Genomic DNA, 22,457 nt, shown 5'->3' with positions numbered 1-22,457 from the left:
AGCAATAAGAAAAGACACATAAGATAGAAACATTCGGAAGCTGTTTATGAAATTTTGCAGAAAGATTGGATTTTCTCAATGCTCAACAAATTTTTGTGAAATAAAAATTCGACGTATAAATAATAAGCGTTCCGCAACGCAATTAGAATTCCCATATAATAAAATAAATACAGGTTACTGTCAACGACGAAATGCCAAATATTAAAATGTAAATTCGACGGGCATTGGTTGCATACGCGTTTGTAAATACATATGTCGAAAATACTGGAACAAAATGAAGCACCCGGGAGTATCAAGTACCATCAAACACGCGTCTCGGGGAAATAAAATTCGTTCAAATAATTAAACTGCGTGTTTACAAAATACGTAACACGTTTCCAAGTTATTTTCAACGCACCGTGCAGGAACAATATCAAAATTCATATCCACGATAATACTTTTATTTTTGATGCAAAGACAGAGTGCATTATTACATTTCGTAGCAATTTGTGTCCACCAAAGATTATTATGCGACCCGGAAATCAAACCTTTTCGGAACGTGAAAACCCGCGGTGACGGAGTACCGATGTGTACAACGAAGTAAATTGAGAAATACTCCGAAACGCGGGGCTTCAAGCTGGTCCTGCAAAGTAGAGTCAACATCACTATTGCAAATTACTCTCCTAGTCTATCGCGCTATGTATTTCGTTTCGTATAATTATTTACGTACATATGAATATGTACGGGGGAATCGAGAGCGTTACACGTGTGCGGTACGCAATTTCATTCCCTCGTAATAATTTTGCATTTTAATACCATCGAGCTCGCGTCTTTGGAACAGAGAAAGAACCAAAAACAATGTTCATTTTCAAAACATTTTATTATTCCAGATATTTCTAAGATCACTTTTCTGAAATTTCAGAGTAAAACCTACTCTTAATAAAAGTTTAAAAATATTAAAAGCAGGTGGACAGAGGAATCCATATTTCATGGGACGTTCCAAATTCCTTAATGAACTATTTATTTTTCGAGCACCGCGTATATGCCAGAAAAATACGAGGGGAACTGTTAGTTCAGTTTCTCATAACCGTTAACGACAGCTGAAATATTTGTTTCCGAGAATATTTCACGTTTCATTTTGCGGTGTAGATTTTATTATCGCCAATGATATAACTTTTAATTCGAACAACACCCGATATCAATAACGCGAAACGAATCGTAGTATAATAATCGTTACGAGTAACGAGAAAGTTTACGGAGAAAGTAGTATCCTTTAATTTTTATTTATTTCGCTCGTGAAAGTCGATCTAATTGAAGGAACGCGCGCGCGCGCGCGGTTCTCGTCAAAAAAAAAAACACCCGACGAGCTTTTTAACTCTGACGAAAATTTCCACCGCGGAGAATTTCTCTCTTATCACTGTATAATGTTCCTTCGAAGGGCGTAATTTTCACCCAGACAGTTTTTTTTCATACATCCGTAAGCAGCGGGAGGTACTCAGGTGGTTCCCATTTAACTGGTCCATTTTGTATTTATAATGCGGACGAAGTAGTTGGATACAGAGACAGGGGGGAAAATGCGCCAAAATTTTTGTGCCTTCGTTCCATCCCGTTAATGCATAAGTTTTTCCTTCTGGCCAGAAATTTCTCTAAAATGTGTCTGGAGAATTTTTCATCCCGAAGTAAAACTCTCTCCATCTCTCGTGCGGAGCGAGTCACCCAACATTGCAACAATTTTTCTTTGCAATGGGTGAAATAAAAGATTTACTCAGGAACGTGCATAAACTACTCTAATTGGATTTATATTTTCGTTATTCAACGAATATTCGCTGTTTCTTGATTTTTTAAACATGTCTGAGAATTTACTTTCCGTACGAAATTATTAATAAATTTTTTAACCGAAATATTTGCAACGAACGTTGTGTATGGAAAGGGGGGGCTGTTTTTGGCGAGCGTAACGAGAAAAATCGAGAAGACCGATCACAAAGGAGAGGATGTAACGGGGTGTGAGTGTCAAGGGACGAATGAGGTTAATTGCATCGATATCGTGACAATAAAAGAACCGAGTAAGCGGCACGAAACAAGAATAGGGGGACTTGTGTACCGGCATTGACCCCGTACGCATGCTTATCGCGCTATAATTTTTAATTACACTCGCGTGTCAGCGTGTCGTTACACCCCGCGACACCCTCGCCAACCCTCGTCGACGCGTGAAAGAATCGTCCGCGGATGGGCGTTGTGTACGGGGCGAGCATTAACTGGAAAAACAATAATCCTTTGACGAAGCAAACGCTGAACCGTGTTAAGTGAGTGTCGAGAGTTTATTGGGGGACTCGCCGGGAAATGGTTAATAAGGGAATTGGGGGAATATCAAAGGCGATCGATGCCAGGAAATGTAGGACGTTTGGAAATTGTGGATACTCGCAGGAAACTGTAAATCTCTCGAATCTACAGAAATCGAGAAGTTACAACTCGAAGTTTTAAAAATCGAGAGAATGTACCTATTATTCGGGGAATTTTAGAAATAGTTAAAAAAGGCATTTAAGAGAAAATTGATCAAGTACGTGTGTAGCAGGATACATCGGAATAAGTAGAAATGTCGATCGTTGGTCAGACGCGTCAAATTTCCAAGTTCTGTTATTCGTCTTATAATGGCACGTAGAATTGAATTTACAATTGTTCTTCTTTTGTATAGGGTGATAAATTAATAGAAATTACAGTATTATGAATAAAATTATCGAACGAATGTTCAAGGATTTTTCATTCGACCAGTGAACAAAGAGTTTGAGAACGACGTCGGGGATTGTTGTTGGGAATGTTTGGAACGGTTCGGTGGCAAATGAAGACGGGGATGCATTATGGAATACTTTGGTATAAAACCACAGCGTGTATGGATCGTTCAACGAGAGTCCCTTTGTGTACAGCGTCGCGTGCCGTCACGGTGGCAAATTTCCGCGCTGACGTGTCTGGCGCGTCGGTTATACGAGTTGTTTATACGAGCAATAATTTATTACTTACCCCTAGGACGCAAGGGATCGTTAATATTATAGACGTCAGAAGGGGAAGATGGAGAATGCGTCGGAATTGTATCGCGCTTAAGCGAAGGGACGGGCGACGAGCGCATCGGGAAGTGTTTTGATAATTTTAATAAATCATCGATACCCGCGTGTTTCATTTTTCTTGTTCGTAAATCGGAATTTGTAACAAGTTTCTCGGATTCGTCATTTGTTATTCGTAATGAACGCCTAATAATTGTCGTACTTTGGAAAATTGAAACTGTCGCGCGCATAAATCTTCCGCGCGAGACCTTTTTATTTGTCATACCGAGAGTGCAATAGGTTTCTCGGTACGTCGGAATTCCATCTTGATTTATCACTCGCTGCGCGTAATGAACGTCCGACATAATAATTTGTGTACATTAGAAAATTGAACCTGCCGTTCGTGGCGCATAAATCTCCCCCCCGGGGGGTGGAGAGACTTTTATTTATCATTGCCAGGAGTGAGTCTCTCTCGGTACGTCAGAATTCCATCTTGATTTATCGCTTATTATACGCCGGGGCTAACGTCCCGGGATAATAATACTTTTATATCGAAACAGACCGTCGTTTGGTCAAGCACATGAATTCCTGGACACTCGTACATACATACGTCCATTACGGTATGAAAAATGTTGTAACGAGACCTGGACCTATCAGAGGAAAGAGAATCGATTGGGAGGAAGAACTCGACCGTGCATATCAAAGATAATATTATTCCGTACAAATAAATCTGCAATATTGTTTGGTCTATATACAGGATGTTCAGTGAACCCTATAAAAATTTTTAATAGGAGATTCTAGAGGCAAAAATAAGGCGAAAATCAAGAATGTCATTTTGTTGATCGAGGCTTCGTTAAAAAGTTATTAACGTTTAAAGTTAAAGTGTCACATTGTTGTGCGCACGCAGCTGTTCGCAGATTGCCGTTCAACAGGCGGAACTTTAAACGTTAATAACTTTTTAACGAAGCCTCGATCAACAAATTGGTATTCTTGATTTTCACCTTATTTTGGCCTCTAGAATCTCCCATTAAAATTTTTTTCCCCGTAGAAATAAATTATTCGAAACAACACACATTTATTTCTAATTTTATAAAATTGATACGAATCCAAGATATCGTTACTCCAAACTATATACCTGCGCCTTAAATTTCGTTTATTTCTCTGCCTGTAATTTGTCCATTCTCGTGACAAACCAGCGTGTCACGATAGAAAGCGAAACGGAGATTATCGGGAGGCGAAAAAAACAATTTTCCTGTATCCAATTTCCCCAGGCCGCAAGTTCGACAAGTTCTAGGCGCGAACGTTTCCCCAAGCGGCCCCGGGGTGGCTCTTTTCACGACTGGCTCGTCGTCTTGTCGTCCGTCAGCCGTTTGGAAATTCGAAATTTCTATAATTTCAACTTTTCCGGCCGGCCAGCCCTGGTTTAGACCACAGCGAACCTTGGCCGCCGTCAACTTTTATTCGGGGTAAAAGGGGTTTCCGAACTCGTTTCGACGGGGACCAACAGGGAGTCGCCCCCGCCGCCCACCCGTTTCCGCTCCACGGTTTCCGGGGCGTCCCTCAGAGAAATTTAACTTTCTTCGCGTTCGACCGCGGGAATCGATACCGAGAACTCCCCGGCTAACGAGTCCTTCTTCCGTGAATTTATGTCAGGGGTGGATGCTTCTGTTCTTACTCAGCGTTTCCACCCTGTATCGGGCTAATGTCTCCATCGTATCCTCGGGAAAACCGATCGGTTCGATCCGATGTACGATTTTTCACCGTTTACTCAATCTTCTCCTTGGCAAAGAACAGTATATTTTGCAAAAAAATTCTCATCGTCAGATTTGCTTCGAATTAACAGACCGTACCCTTTGAAGAACATTTTGGGGCGAATACTATATTAATATTTTAAATTCCATTCGATCGACAGAAGAAGCATATAATATTTTGCAGCCCTAAAAAATCTTTATCATCAGATTTGCTTCGAATTAATATACCGTACCCTTCGAAGAACATTTTCGGGCAAACACTATATTAATATTTTAAATTCCATTCGATAGATAGAGTCTATGGTCGTACATATTCAGAAATGATCGTGGTAAGATTTACAGGCTTGCTAATGGACTTGTTAGTAAGTCAGTCGAGCGCTTGCGAGAGAGACAAGAGCGTGGCCCTCTGGTGGCGAGTACGGGAACTGTCGCCACAGAGCCAATGTTCAAATACAGAAGGTATCTTGGAGCGCGAGTTGTTTATTATAATTGACTATTTACACCCTTTTGTGAGCATCTTACGAAAACTATTTTTATATTTTAAATTCTATTCATTAGTAAGGCAGTCGAATTATTTTGTGGAAGTAATAGTTAAAACGTCATTTTGGAATGATTTTTGCAACTCTAAAGGGGAGTGTTGGTTTGACCATTTTCAATTTTGTTTCCAGGTGCTGCGTTTTGGGGTTTGATAAATCCCCAGTGGTCAATGTGCAGCAATGGAAGAAGACAGAGTCCTATCAACATCGAGCCTGACAAGCTCCTCTTCGACCGCCACTTGAGACCGGTGTTGGTCGACAAACACAAGGTAATCTATCGGTTTCTTTTTTATTCTCCTGCTTTTATAGTCCCAGAGTGTCGCCCTATAATCGAAGCAAATATCGAGATTACAGAAAATAAGAAATTTAAACGACGGAAAACAAAAGAAAGACCCGTTGCATTTAGCTTCGTACAAATTGGAAAACAAATATAATTATTCGCGTTTGTGTTTCTGTACGAATATACATATAATTCGAAATAGTATTTATAGTTAATCCTTCGAGGTAATAATATATATTACCCTATTTTGGTATTTAAAAAATCTAATACGAGACAGTTCTTGACGCACACGTCTCTGTTTCGCGTTTTAAAAATGTTCTCATTCGTCGGTGGAGAAAATGCATTATACATATAAATTGGATTTCCCAGAAACTGTTCATACGTCAAGGATTTAACTAAGATACATTTTCGAATCCGACGAACAATTGTTTTATACTTTCGACAGCCCATAGATATAAATTCTTCGAGTATTTGTTAAAGTACCGTGCAAAATCATTCGTCCAGTATATTTAAAAATGCTTGAAAATTAACTGTAATCCCTTTTCGAAACGAAAGCGAAAAACGCGAGAATTTTAAATGTTATTGTTGTTGTTAAGATAAAATAAAATGAAAATACTCGAACCAGTTAGCCATTGCAGTAAACTGCATAATAGTGACAGAGAATAAAAACTATATAGAATCGAATACACGATAATTTGGTTGTAAATTAGAATATTATAATATTCACGTTCACGAACGTGTTATGTACAATGATATTATTATTTAACAATATGCACGAGCGTGAGTGAAAGTTCGAAAGCGTCGTCGGGCTATTTCGGTCCGAAATCCGCGTATCGAAAGAGGGGTAAAAGATAGGCAGTGAAAGCATCGACACTTTCGACGTTGCGGTAACGGGACGTTAAAGTGAAAATTAACATTTTTCGGATGATTTATTTCACCAGGGACTTCTATCGGGAAAAGCGCATTCAACTCGGCACGAGTAGCTCCGCGGAGGGTATTCCCAGAGCTGTCGCCGTCTAGTAATGGATTTCGAATTCACCGTGGACCGCTCCACTTTCTCTCTGTCCATTTTTCACCGGGCGAGTTCGTTAATTCGATAATAAATCCATTAATTACCAGCCTGCCTATTTAACGTTCGTCCCAGCCTCACCGTCCGCGCGGTAATAACCCCAAGGCTCCAGAAACACTAATCTTCCATTAAGTAAACATTTATTCATCCCCTTCTACCCCTCTCCGCCGACGAAAACTACTCGACATCCCTCGTCCACGGAATAGCGATCAATCTTGACGATGACCGCGACGATGACGATTCAAATCACGCGATGCAACATCGAAAATACTTTAAACTTACCGTAATGGTCGAAGAATTCATTTTCGAGCGCCGGTCACCGGTGACCACCATGGAAATCGGGTTAAATTCCGTATTTCGAAGCAACAAAAATTCTCTACGCATATAAATAAAAACAAAAATTAAATATAGCGCTCATACTAATTGCAATAGTCGAAGAATTTATTTTCGAGTGTCGGTCACCGGTGACCACCGTGGAAATCGGGTTAAATTCCGTATTTCGAAGCAACGAAAATTCTCTATACATAAAAATAAAGATAAAATCACTTTAAATATATCGTCCATACTAATTGCAATAATCGAAAAATATATTTTCGAGTGACGGTCACCGGTGACCACCGCGACAATCAACGAATTTCGAAGCAACAAAAATTCTCCACGCATAAATACAAAAACAAGACGTTATATAATGTTCAAAAAAACATAATTTTCACAATAAATATATTTAAAATTATTTCAAGTCACCTACAATGACGAAAAAAATCTCGTTTAATCGCTTTAATTTTACTTCGCTAAAATTTACGAAGCCCATTTAAATTTATTTTCTTTGACACTTCCACTTGAGAATTCTTTTATTTGTATTAAATTTATATTAAAAATGATGAAATTTGTGTCTGAAAATTTTTGATTCGATGAAACTCGTAAGGTATTTATAATTATACTAAATATAATTTTTCGATCGACATATTATTTTGATTTCTGTGCGTTTGTATCTTTCCCCGTGGCGATTTTTATGTTCGAATAATTGTCTCCCGTTACAACGCGCTGAAACGAGATGCGTGGGTGATTAATATACTTCGTGCTTTTCAATCACAACCGCGCTGGGTACGTATTCGCGATTTTCGTAACGCGACAACAACGGAATATTAACGCGCGGAACGTCCGTTCCCGCGTATTGTCCGTAATAACGCGGAGGAGCCGGCCGTTTTAAAAAAAATATCGAATTTCCCCTGTTTATTACAACGACCGGGAAACGGACGAACGAAGTTGCGAAGTGAATTAATCCATAATTCGCTTCCAGGGGAGAATCAACGAAACTGAATCGCCGCCGGGCGAAAGATGGGATTAAAACTGGTCGCAACTTCAACGTCGCATAAATTAAACGAATCAAAGTAAAATTTTGTGCCTGACAGCCCTGTCCCGGGGAATTTGCAACTGAACGCGCGAAGTAATTGTCCCTAGTAACGAGATTTTCTGTAAATAACTGCGAGGACTCTCGGTAACTCGCTCCCCTGACCGTCTCGATCGTTTATCGTTAACTGATTCGTCAAAGCATCTTAAATTCTACACTCTGTGTCGACGAATTAAAACCAAGATCAATGTCTGGAGATCGACGATGTAAAAATTAATCAGAGTTAAGGATTATGAAAGGATCTTGGAATTATATCTCAGTTTCTGTAAAACCTTAATCCTCACATAGAAGTAATGGATTTGTAAATCAGTAGTTCGATTCAAATTTTGTGAAAGTCTCTATTCGTCACGATGAAAGAAAACAAATACTAGTTTAGACGAGGTTCGAGAGGAGAACAATTTTTCGATTATTCATCGGGTGTATCTAAAATTTGTGTACGTTTGTTCCGCATTTTCAGGGGCTTTCAATCGCCCGGAGACGCGCAGTCAAACGACAATCTCGCGACGCTCGCTGCTTTCCAGCGCTGTTTGCGCTTTTTTCTCGCGAGGCGTTCAAAGAAAGTTTCCCTTCCCCGGGCCTCGTCGCGAACGGAAGCGTTTCGTCGTGGAACAGTCGACGCGAGCCTTTTGAGAAACGGCGTCCGTCGTCGGGCACGTGCCCTTTGTCGGATTTTTGTAAAAGACGCGCGGGTGCCGCGGCTTCAAAGGGCGAAAACGTTTTGTTTGTTACGCGCGACGGGCCAACTCGAATCGCGTCACAGCCGATTCAGGCGAATCACGTGGCCTTCTCAGCTGACTCTTTGATTGCCAGCACGTGAGCTGAACCCCCGATCGACCGGATGCTTGCTGTCGATTGTCTAGTTTCCAGGAACCAATAACTATACACCCCTACAGACGTCAAGAATTTACTGAAACGTCGAGATTCCAGCCTCGAAACTCGTGGATATACAAATTGCCGCGTGGAAGCAACAATTATTTGCATTTTGCAGTGGTGTTGGAAATTTCAACAGTTATTAGTTAATGTTATTTTAAATTACTTAATTAACTATCTGGCAAGTACCTCAATACTTTGGAATCTGTATAAAATCGTGGGGCATAGGACTTTCCAAATTAGAACACTTCAAGAACAGTTAGAACATCTTAAGAACTCCGTAAGAATCGAACTAAGAACATTGAAATTACACTGGTAACATATGTACATATTTGTAAATAAATCCAGGTGTTTGTAAATAGTATTGAACTTCTATTTACTAAATAAACGGCTCCACGAACATAGTGGGAGCCTACAAGTGGCCTATCGTATTTCAATCTTGGGATCTCTGTGTGCTTGATGAGAGAAAATTGGGATAATTTCGTGCTAGGATGAATTCTAAAATAATTTAGATATAATTAGTATACGGAGAGAAAAGTCAATTTATGTTAAAGGATCCTCGTTAGATTCGATCAGCTAAATTATCAAAGGCAGCTTATGATAAAATTGTTATTTTGCAAAGAAGAATAATATATTAGGCTATTTGTTGTCAAATAACAATAGAATGACTCTGTTATAAAGAATAATTTCCAATTACAATACTCAAACCTTGCGCGCGAAGTGTGTCTGGCCATATACGATATACTACTACTTAAATTCGATTGTACAAGCATCTAATTAATTCAGAAGTCACTAAACGGCACTGAAAAACCTGACTGATCATTACTATCACTATAGACATAGTTTAGCCCTCATTTAAAAAATTTTCGACGCTTTTGAAATATGAAAAAATGTGCAATATTTATTTCTGCTACAATTTCAGTACATATAGGATTCGAATCGAAACGAAATTGACTGGACTTTCCCCGTAGAAATAATTCATCCCGCTCAGTTTCGTCGGGAATTATTCAGAGGCACTCGAGAAGTTACTAAAATTCGCGGGAACATTAATCCCGCGATCGTATTAATATCGTAATTAAAAACAAGACCGATACGACCGTAAAACATTTCGTAATCGAACGAACGGTTGTATTATTCGAACAGCATCCAGTTTCCAATTTGCCCCCGTACGCGGGGTAAAGTTTCAATAAATTTTAACGTTACAGGTCGTTCCATTTGGTAATCGTAATTTTGGATCGCTGGATTATTTACATCGACGAAAAACAGGGATAGTCCACGATAGGCACGATGGGGGGTGTAGCGTTTACGCGAACACGAGCGGAAGAAGCTCCTCGATCGGACGATCCTGTTAGGTAATCTTATACGTCGGCTGTCTACGACTGTTTCAAGGCCCCCGTCGAACCGTATCGGGGCGTTCGTTTCGCCCCTACGCGGGCTGTCGCGGCGATTTACATAAAACAATTTCCGCAGCTGCACTTTCGCGTCCACGGGGCTGGAACAGACGTAAAATTCTCGTGTCGCGTTATGTCACGCGAATACGCGATAAAAGCATGCGTGCACGATCCACGATAGAGCCCGAATAACGTTGTTCAACGAAACGCAACCCTACGTAATCGGTCGATCTTCTGCGAGATCGTTCGACGAGGCCATGTACAAAAACATTCGAACGTCAGTCCTCGTTTCGTTTCGTAATCGTGGGATCTTTCGTTCCGCGTACTTCGTTTCGGATTATACAGGATGCTACAAGTTTCGATGAAAATCAGTCCACGTGTTCCTTGTAAATTACAAACTATGGTTTGCCCCAGACAATGCGAACGAATGTACAGTCGGGGAGTGTGAAAGACAAATATTGAGAAACACAATGCTTATGAAAGTTTAAATTTCATTTCGGGTTATGCGGGTCCAGAGCAGAGCGACAGGATTAAATATTAATCGAACCAGAATAAAAAGGAAACACATACGTTCTTTGTGGTATATGAAATTTAAAATGAAATAGAATTCGAACTTATGCAACCCTCAAGTTTGCTCCAAAGAGCTTGAGAGAAAGACTTTTTCAAAGCAGAATTCTAAAATATTTTCATTATTTTTTACAGTATACAGGATGGCCGGCCACCTAAGGGAAAAATTTGAACAGGACATTATACAGACTAAAATAAAACGAAAATCAAGAATACTAATTTGTTGATTGAAGTTCCATATCGACCGGAAATTTTATCGGTGAAAAAAAATTTCAAATCATTCTGGAAAAAATATTTTTGGCTGCGGGGGTCAATTGCAATAATTTTTGGTCAATAGACATACCCTCGAAATCCTACGCAGTTTCGAGAAAAAAATTCAGAAAGTGGACAAATTTTTCGACGAAATCAAAAAATTCCAAATCGTTCTGGAAAAATTATATTCGGTTGTGGGGATTAATTACAATCATTTTTGGTCAATATACATACCCCCGAAATCCTACCCACTTTCTAGAAAAAAATTCAAGAAAGTGTGAAATTTTTCGACGGAAAAAAAAATTCCAAATCGTTCTGGAAAAATTATATTCGGTTGCGGGGGTCAATTACTATAATTTTTGGTCAATAGACATACCCCCGAATTCCTATGCAGTTTCGGGGAAAAAATTCAGAAGTTGGACAAATTTTTCGACGAAATCAAAAAATACCAAATCGTTTTGGAAAAAATATTGTTGGCTGTGGGGGTCAATTGCAATCATTTTTGGTCAATCTACATACCCCCGAAATCTTACCCATTTTTTAGAAAAAAATTCGTAAGTGTGTGAAATTTTTCGACGAAAAAAAAAATGTCAAATCGTTCTGAAAAAATTATTTTTAGTTGCGAGGGTCAATTACGATCATTTTTGGTGAATATACATGACCCCGAAATTCTATGCAGTTTCGAGAAAAAAATTCTTTACCGAAAATACAATGTCTGACCAGACGTTGATTCGTTCCCCTGAAATTTTATCAATACGTTTAAAAAATCATAACTCCCGAACGGATTGGACGATTTCAAAGTTTCAAAATGCAAACAACGCGTATTTTAGTCAAGAATATGTAGAAATTCTAAGAATATTGGAAAAGTCATTCCTCAACAGCGTGAAGTGAGAAAAATCCCATAAAAGTGGTGTTGAAATTTTCGGCGAAATTAAAAAATTTCAAATCGTTCTAAAAAAATTATTTTTAGTTGCAGGGGTCAATTATAATAATTTTTGGTCAAAAGACATACCCCCGAAATTCTACGCACTTTCGAGAAAAAAATTCCTCAAATGTAATGTCTGACCAATGGTTGACCAGTTCCCCCAAAATTTCATGAGAATGTTTAAAAAATCATAACTCCCGAACGGATTGGACGATTTTAAAGTTTCAAAATGCAAACAACGCGTATTTTAGTCAAGAATATGTAGAAATTCTAAAAATATTGGAATACTTGTTCCTTAACACCGTAAAGTTAGAAAACTCCCATAAAGGTGGTCCACTCTTCAAACGTCTTAGTTTGGCCTCTAAAATCTCATTAAAATTTTTCCCAGGGTTGGTCGAACACCATGTATATGAATACTATAAACAGAAAAAATAATACTGCTATGTAAAAAGTGAATAAAAATTTCGTACTTCTAAAGGACAACATGGATCGTTGAAAGGATTGAAAAAGTGAAGTTTCAATTTTTCTTTTTACGAATATTCCAGAGACACGAGAGGGCTACGGAGGCAAGCAAACAATATTAAAATTCCGAAATAAAATCGCGTATCCGCGCGGCCATTAATTACCATCGGGCGATTAATCAAGGCGGCGACGCATTGCTGTTTGCAAGTCGCATCGACAAGATTTACAATATTTACACGGGCTCGTCGCGGCGTGTCGACGCGCATCAATTTCCCGTCGGAAAATGGCCACGCGTAAATCGGCTGTCGCGTTAATTTCCACGCAACGCGACTCGATAAAACGCCGGAACAAAAACAGAAGGGGAAACGAATGGACAGCGAAACCGATCCCCCGATGGACTCTTCGTTATCGTCGAATCTGCGGAATCAATGATCTCCCTCTTTTGATTGCCGCCTGTTTATCCTCGTCCTTCGAAGGTTCATAGCTCGTTCGATGAGCGAACTCAAGGGTCTCATCTTTATTAATTTTTTTTAACCAAATGTTACATCCAACGCTATAATTTATTTTTCCTATTTATTTAACTATCCTTCGAGAACGCAAAATAAATTTTTCAATCACGTTTTATTGACTTTTCACGTTTCTATTACGCCCACAATAAACACGTGATTGCAGCTCTCAAGGTTCACTAAATCAAAAGAATCAAAAATATTGCTACAGTTTCAGACAGTTTATAATTGTCTAAAATTAAAGTTTTAAATAATTTCAGGATTTTAGACAGTCGATATATTAAAATAGAAAGAGACTCGAAGCTTCATATAATAAACGTTTCGTTCTGGGTACTAAATAATTCTCACATTTTATTTCGTCGACTTCCAACGAAATAAAGAAGCAGACTCAGCGCGATTAAAAATAGAAACGTAAAAATTTAAAAAACAATGCTTCTCGTATTTGGTACTTCGATGATTAAATAATTCCATTGACTGTGCCTTCTGCAAAGCTGTATCGTGCTTCGACGAATTATACTTTATTGTTAGCCCTTTCCCTCCCCTAACATGATCGACTCGACTTCAAACGGAACACAAGTTTTACGAGTTTATCAAATAACACCGCTTCGCGAAGTAGCTTTCGCGCAAGCACTCGTTTCGAGCGGCTCCGCGAGGGTCGTTTACATTCCCTCCCTTTTCTTTGCCTCCCCTCGACTCTTCCGACAAGACTTTTGTTTCTTCTCATCGTCGTCGCCCAGCCCCCGTTTGCAATAAAACTACTTGTTAGTACTTCTCGAATGCTGGATGCACGAAAGATCGTTGCTTTCGCTGCCGGGGTAGGGAAAGTTTAAGAAGATCTCCGGCTAAACGAGGTGTCGGAACCCCGCGGAGCTTGATTTATCGCCGTACAACTTTTCCATCCGCGGAAAGAACTTTCCTTGGACCATATGCAACCACTGTCTTACTTCCTCGTCCCCGATAACGATTGTTGTTCCCTGGTTCAGACTTGGAGCGGGTGGGTTAGGTCTGCAGGACTGTGAAGATTGTTGGAAAATATTCGACTGCGATGAAGCGAATATTAAACCCATTTTTTATTTATAATTGCAGGATTTAAAGAAGAACAAATATGCAAACGAATTTAAAACACACTGGACAGACAGTTTTTTTATACTAATTAATATTATATAGAAATGATGTCTGTTCTTCTTGAACAGTACTCCTTCAATCCTTTTGCATGTGAATTAACATTTAACGAAACTACAACACGAATCTTCGGTACAAGTCTCCTACATAATTGTCACGTGAGATTTTCTCGAAATAATGTACTAGACAAGTTCTAGAATCCATATATTAACCCTCTGACGCCCATGGGCGTTCAACGCACACGATCGACCGATCGACAGAGCCACCTATAGGCGCTTCTCATGATAAAAGTGTTACCAAAAGCAGGCTACTGTGCGTCTGTGAGAAAGTGAAATGCACTCGAGTTTGATTGTTGCCTATTGGTCGAAACGACCAAAGTGAAAGGAAATGGGCGAAGCAAGGGTCTCCCCTGTTGACTTTTCACAGTAATTCTAAATTTAAAAAATACTAAAAATTGATGAATTTAAAAATCTCGTTTCCGTTTTAGCGGTTCCAACCCCTCGAGTAGGATTTCTTTCGATGGCGGCTCGCGTTCGAATTTCCGTTCCAGCCGGGGGATTCTTTCGCAATTCCAGCCGGAAGCCGTTTCATCTTTATGCAGAAGTGTTTCGAGTCGGACGCGCGCGGCGAAAAGAAACGCGCATAGTTCGAATTCGTCGGGCAGAACACAAAGTGCCTTCCGCGGAAATGCCCGTGAAAAGGTTTAAACGCACACCCGGGGGGATCGTTTGCTCTTCCTCTGTTCTCCTCTTCTTCTCCGTAGCCCCGTTTCCGGTGCCGCGCGGCTCCCAACGGCGCGGAGTCAATCTTTCCGGGGCGCGAGTAGCCACGTTCTCACGAGGCGAGCTCATCGGATGCATTCTGCCGGCTTTGAAACGGGCCACGGACCGGGACTCTTCATTGTACCGTCCATCTCCTCCTCCGCCCACCCATCGTCGGGCACAAAAGCGCCAAAGGGAGCGCCCGCGAGTGTTCTTCGCCTCGACTCACGCCGGTTAGCCACCCTCGTACGCGTTGTTTCACCCGAACAATCCACCGTTCGTAAAAAATACCACCCATCCGGCGTTATTACGCCAAATCGACATCTCGATGCGCCACGGAACGCTAATCTCTCTGGACAAAAGTCACCTTTTCGCTGTTCAACCCTGCAAATTGATTTTGTGTCCATTCTGGGGCTTTACCAGACGAGTCTTAATGTATTTGCTGCAACGCTCTGTATCAAAGTAAATTTGTAAAATTGAAATTTCCAATTGAATTGTAAAAAATTCACTCGACTGGATTTTTGAAAATTTACCTTATACGTTACCCATTGCGTTATACATTTCTTCATCGTTTTACAAATAAATACACTCCAGTGTTAATAAAAGTACTATCACCTGGACAATTCGAAAATACCTTCCTTTGATGTTTCCAATAAATAAATAATTAATAGGTAGCTAATCTACCTCCAAATTGATTTTTTAAAGCCTGTCGAATAAATTTTGTACAATTTAATTAGAAATGGTGGTCGTTTCGATCACTTCGTCAATCCTACAAACTTCGGAACAGAAATGGATAATGCAATGGAAATAAATAGCTAATAGCGAGAATTCAGTCGAGTCAAGTTTTTACAATTTTTATTAGAAACTAGATTTTGCTAAATAGATATTGTTTTTCTACGTCTTAACTTGAGAATTCATTTTGCTAGTATTCTAATGGTAAATTCTGTCGCCCATATATGGACGACGTGGCAGTCAAAGTGTTAAATATTTCCTCCTATTGGAGCACAGGGAACTGCAAGTCCAATTTCGAATAAGCATTCGGTGAAATAGTAGCGCGTGTGGTCAGACACAAGGACAACAAATAGGAAATTGTATCTCGGTCGAGCACAACCATCAAGTAGGCTGCATCAGCGCATGATCAGTCGCAAGATCGAAACACACACATATCGTAGCTATCAAAAAGATCGACACTGCTTTGCTCGCGGCGAAGATACCCGATATCTGATTCTATCATCGCTGTCGAAAGGTCAATAATTCCGGAACGAGGGCGCAGGTATTTCAAAACGCTACCTGTTCCGCTGACACGCGTGCGAAACGAACCGCGACCGGAAGTCCCGGGCGGATCGCGCGCCGTAGGAGAATTAGGATTCCCTTCAAACGCGGAGTCTCGATTGCGAAATTACGTCCGACAATGTTAGAACCGTAGACATTCCTGATGAATCGGGACGAATCAAGGCTGCCGGGGTACGAGAGTGTAGAAACGTTGGATCGTGGGGGTGGATAGGTGGGTGGGAAAGAGGACAGAGGAAGCTTCGTTCGGCCAAAGACGTACGTTCGACTCCGGGAGTCGGTGGCGCGGTTCGTTCTATTGTTTAATTTAAGTGCCAAAGTTTAAACCGGGTTAAACGCCGTATAAATTCACGAGACCCCTCCCTCTTTCTCACCCCTTACGATTTTGCGGATGGAACGAGAAAGAGGGGGGGGATGCTGAGCAGCTACGAAACGTACCTGGTGGGAGGGGAGGGGCTGGCGATGTTTAAGCAGCGCGGGACCAGATGCGACGTCACTGCGGTTTCCGGCCAGCAGTTAAAGCTGACGAAGTTTCCGGCACTTTTTCTGACCCGCGATCTTGCCGCTGATTCGAGAAAATTTCGACGAGTCTCCGCGCCACGGCACGTTTTTAGGCCACGTTCCACGGGAATCGTTCTGTGTTCGAATATTCCCGGCACTTTTCACGATTTAAACGATCCGTGGAATTTCGAAGTTAAAGGACAGTTCCAGTGTCTTGGAATAAAATTGTATCGAGCAGGATTTCTAATTATTTGTGCGAGACAAAGAAAATCCTCTTAAGCGTAACTGAATGTTACTAAGAGTGTACAGAAGTAGGAACGAAAGGATTCGTGGAAGAGTGCCGACGACGATAATTGATCAAAGCTTGGACCGGGAAAGTTTTGAAAATAAAGTACGCAGTCTGCCCGTTCGTGATAAAATAAAGCGTACTGCGATATCATTAGTACTTCGTAGAGTTTAAGAACCGATAAGCTGTGTAAAACAAAGAGAACGAGAACTACAGTTGGAATTAATTATACGGATTTATTTCTATTTCTGTACCACCGTCTCGAAACAAATTGCGAAGTCAATGAATTAATCAAAATATTTCAGATTCATCTAGAGTACTATAAAATAATTTATATAACATCTTGACAGCCAAAAGTGTACAGGGACAATTTGTGGCCACTTTCGCTTATATTTTTCAATTTCCATTCGCGCGAACTGATACAATATCAAATAATTTAAGTCCGTGAGTCTTTAAATACCATGTAAGCGTTAAATATATTCGCAATTACGACACGATTAATGTTAGAAATGACTTACAGTAAACTTACTTGGAGCGAGCGAAACTGTGCTTAATCACAGACAGAGATTCAGTAGAACAAGACCGCGCGTGGCCAGACAGGTCACAAAGAGAATAATTATCCTACTGTGCGAGAAGGTGGATGTTTTAAAATATAAATTAAAGGTCTTTCGAGCCCGTCATCTATTCATCTACGCAAACGTTTTCGACTTTTAATATCATTCGAAGTAAAAAATTTGATTAAAATTGAAGACCACGCTGTTCGCGCGAGAGCAAATGCTTCCAATCAAAAATATATATTATAAATAAATCGTTATTGGTAGCGAAATGGTTTTAAAAAGCAGCGCACATCGGTTCGGTGATACGTAAGTGGAGACTAGCAATATTTCCGAGTCGCAGTGCCCCGTGGACAAAAACAAGCCAGTGTTATCACTGCAAACCAAGGACCGAGATGCAAGACTGGATACGAAGTCGGGGCAAAATACGAGGAGACAAGTTAGAGGTACCAAGGTTTTGTCCTTTGTCCCGCGGTCCTCGGTTACATGCACGCTTATACCGGAATGATTAATAGTTACATTACCGGGATACGTCAAGCTAGATCCATTTGGGTTCGCATCCTGATACCTTCCTTTGAAATTAATATTCGAAACAGCACATTAATTACACGGACACGCGAGACTTGCTACATTAATAATCCGCGGATAATTTGCCACCCTGTATAAGCACGCTGTTGCGGACCAAAGAATCGTTCGAGACAACTTCGGGGTAATCGGCACGTACCAAGATCAGGGGAAATTGTTTTCACTTCCAGGAGCGATGGATTATTGAGCGAATATTGTGCATCTTCTGTATTTAGCAGAATTAAATTGCTAGCTAAAAAAATAATTTTCAAGTTGTTCAGCCGATGGTACTTTTATTAACACTGGAGGATATTTATTTGTACCAGAGGAATTGAAACTTGGAGAAATGTATAATGCAATGGGAGATAAATGTTTATTTATTCTCTTCTAGAGAAGTAAGTTAAATTTTCAAAAATCCAATGAATTTTTAACTATTCAATTAGAATTTACTTCGTCAATTTTACAAATTTACTTCGAAACTCGACTTTTAAGACTCGACTCGCGAAACACACCCCCAAAATGGTCAGGCATTTAAAAACGTTGTAGACTTCGTCGATAGACCTTCATGCATATTCATATTTTTATTAACAGAATACATAAAGTAGAAGCTTTATAGTGTTCTCTCTAAATCCCTGAATACAACACTTCGTGTCTTACGATCGTAATTTTTTAATAAAATTTCCCATAAATCCACAAATATCCACAGTCTATCTATCAATCAACCCCCGTACCATAAATTCAGCTTCAAGGCGTGTTTCCATCGAATCAGAAGCTTTGAGAAATCCAAAATGCTGTATATATTTTTTTTTTTTTTTTTTATTAACGACAACTAAGCCTCTTTCAGGCTTATGTGTCCTGCTGTATATATATAGTATATATATACCTCTAGCGCTAGAGGTAATCAAGTCCAGGTTAGAATCTGCCTATATTCCCATAAAAACATTGTAGACTTCGTCAATAGACCTTCATGCATATTCATATTTTTATTAACAGAATACATAAAGTAGAAGCTTTATAGTGTTCTCTCTAAATCCCTGAATACAACACTTCGTGTCTTACGATCGTAATTTTTTAATAAAATTTCCCATAAATCCACAAATATCCACAGTCTATCTATCAATCAACCCCCGTACCATAAATTCAGCTTCAAGGCGTGTTTCCATCGAATCAGAGGCTTTGAGAAATCCAAAATGCTGTATCCCAAGGAACCAGTTTTCCCCCAATCGACCTAAAAGTCCGAGCCCTCCCTTAGCAATATTTTATTTTCGTAGAAAATTTATTAAGAGACTCGCCGATTCTACGTACTTTAAGGTATCGAGAGATCCATTCGTAGCGATCTCCGTAGCCTTTTCTGTACTTCCGTTTCGCAGTAACCGAAAGAAATACTTTCGGGAATGTGGTCATCGCGCAAGCAAACTATCTCTTACGATTCCGTTGTAAATCGAACCCAATTACACCGTAAGTGTACCGCGGATAAGCCCGACGATAAGTTTGCTTCAATGTTTGCCATAATGGAGGCAGGCAATAAGCGTGGGGCGCTCGAGCCAACGAAAATTCCGCGGGCCATTCTTTACCCATCGGGGCGATCGAAGTCGTGCGTTTTCGATAAGCCCTCCAGGGCTCGAGGGTTGCGTTATAAATTCTCGTAAACTGTGTAGAAATGTTGTTGTTGGACTCCCCCGTTCCGCAGATTCGAGTCGCGCACGAACGGAGAATCTCTTGGCAATAAAATATTAATTATCAAACAATTACGCGTTTCGAGCCGCTGCTAAGAGGATTCCCGGACCGTTCGTGACCGTCTCTCCGTTCGCGTTTAGCCTTGTTCGCTGACCGTGCCACGCATTTATTCAGCAGAGCTGCTGCATCGGTCGCGATAGGGATTTCGTGCAAACTATTCGACGACACCGGTAGAAACTGGCGAGAATCGTTCTTTTAGGAATATCGTGGAACACGAAGTATTCTAAATAAAAATAGAGAGTGGTCTGTGAGGCTTGTGCACCTCTGTAACGTCCAAAGTGTGCTCGAAATCATTTTGTGTTGAAAATGTTGTATGGTTTCAGAGGGTATACTGTGTGGAGCATTTGTCTTTTTATATCAAAATATGGAAGAATATTAAATTCCGTATTGGATATAATAGAATTAAAATTGTCGAGAAATTAAGTGGAATTGCTCGTTAGTTATTTTAATTCCAAATAGAATACGTTCTTTAAAAGCTATGTTTAGGTAAGTTTGACTCTATTTGATTATGTATGGATATAATAGAATTAAAATTGTCGAGAAATTAAGTGGAATTGCTCGTTAGTTATTTTAATTCCAAATAGAATACGTTTTCTAAAAGCTATGTTTAGGTAAGTTTGACTATGTTTGAGAGTATGCAGTGTCGCGAATCGTAACTTTTGTTTGCCCCAAAAGATTTTAAAATGTGACTGAAAGATATGGAAACGAGCCTTGTGAATTTGACTGTAAGTGTCATGGTTTAGCCGCGGAAAATTCGTCAAAAGAGTCGAAAACAATACAGTTCGTGCTAAAAGACCCCCCTTAAGAGGATTTTCGGATATTCGAGTTGCCTCTTCGTTCGCATTTAACCGTGTTCGCTGACCATCAAACCGTGGGACGCCATTATCTTGGCTGCTGAGCAGGCTTCTGCGTTCCGTCTGATAGGGATTTCGAGTGGCTATTTGGTACCGCTGGTCGAAACGCCTAACCCAGATATTTATTAAGAAAGTTCAATTCAAATTTAAATGGAACGAACACAATTTAGGGAACTTCATTAAAGAACTTGGACAAGAAATTTATTTAATACAATCCTAATATCTAAAGTAAAACACAGAGATCAATATTCTCGTGTTTTAAATCCCTATTATATGTAGTCTCTGGGGTCAATATTAAATACAACAGTGAAAATATTCTTATACAAGATGTGTTTGGATTTATCGTTCTACGACTTAAACTTAATTATTGTAATAGAAATGATTAAATAGGATATAGAGATTAATTCAATTATGTACATCAAGTCCTTGATGTCTTCATAATCATGATGCTACTCCACTGGTCATCAAGTCTTATGTATATTAAAATCGACACATTTTTACATTCACGAGGTATTTATTAGACTAGTCTGTTCTCTTTCGTGGTCATTCCTTGTACGAATAAATTCAAGTAAAATTGAATAGTAAAAAAAAAAAATACATAATTAAATAATAATTAAATAAGACATAGAGATTAATTCAATTGCATCAAGTCCTTGATGTCAAATTTCACAATCAAGAGGCTACTCAATGGTCATCAAGTCTTATGTATATTAAAATCAACACATTTTTACATTCACGAGGTATTTATTAGACAAATCTGTTCTCTTTCGTGGCCATTCCTTGCACGAATAAATTCAAATAAAATTGAAAATTACATTAAATCGTACGTCAAGGGGTTAATACGTAAAAATATAAGAAATACTAAAAGCAAGATACGAATTATTATATTTAGGAGACAACCCAATACGAAGCTTTCATATGAGTAATTCTATTAATAAAAATATGAATTTGCATAAAGATCCCCAGCCTAATCATAAGGGAAATTTACAGGAATTTGGCCAATGGATTATCTTCATTTAACAAATAAGATAGATTAATAATTATATTATATAAAATATATAAATTTATTAATTTTGATATCTATAGATATTTATTAAAATCTATAGCTTAATAATATATAATTATCTACGAATTCATCAAATAAATAAATTTATTTATTTAATGGGCAAACACGTTTAGCTTCTACTCGTTACCTGACACTTCTAAGCAAGAACAAGAAAATGCACCCATATTTCTCAAACTGCTAGAATCCTTAACCTCGTTTCGTTACTCTGCACTCTTCTATAGTCTTCTACAACCCTCTGTCTAGCCAAACTCTTCTGCAACCTTCCAAATATTCTAATTAACGTCTCGTTAATACCTTCAAGGGGCACACAATTATTTTCCCCAGCAAATAAGTCGACCAATCACCCAAGAATTAACTTAAGAATTCAACTTTCGCCAAAAGTATCGATATACCTCGTGGAAGGAACAGGATCAACGTCGCGTCTGATTCCTCCTCGCGGAGGGCTCGATTCCACCGACAAAGCGAAGCCCGCCACGGAAGATTCCGGGCGTCGATCGCTGGAAACTTTCCTTTGATCTCTCGAAACTTACCCCCAGCCTCCCGGCGGCGGCCACGAAAAGAAACTTGCCAGTCGCATTAATCACCGACGCGCCGATGAACTTCGCGAGGAAGCCTCCTCTCCGGCGAGCCAGTTTCCGGGGCTCGCGCCCTCCTGAATTTTCCAACGAGACGACAGAAATCGCGACGA

The 22,457-nt window shown here is 39.7% G+C and overlaps 1 protein-coding gene across 1 annotated transcript in view; it reads left to right on the top strand.

Moving 5' to 3' along the window:
- LOC122404745 (carbonic anhydrase-related protein 10) overlaps window positions 1-22,457 on the top strand; it is a 252,581-nt gene that overhangs the window by 149,162 nt on the left and 80,962 nt on the right. The window contains exon 4 of the mRNA XM_043408967.1: window positions 5,434-5,570. Coding sequence (XP_043264902.1) covers window positions 5,434-5,570 — 137 coding nt within the window. The remainder of the gene's footprint in view (window positions 1-5,433; window positions 5,571-22,457) is intronic.

This window comes from Colletes gigas, unplaced genomic scaffold, assembly GCF_013123115.1.
Source record: "Colletes gigas isolate AHSC1104 unplaced genomic scaffold, ASM1312311v1 Colletes_gigas_Sc00003, whole genome shotgun sequence".
NCBI classification, from domain to species: domain Eukaryota; kingdom Metazoa; phylum Arthropoda; class Insecta; order Hymenoptera; family Colletidae; genus Colletes; species Colletes gigas.
This window is presented reverse-complemented; position numbering and strand designations above follow the sequence as displayed.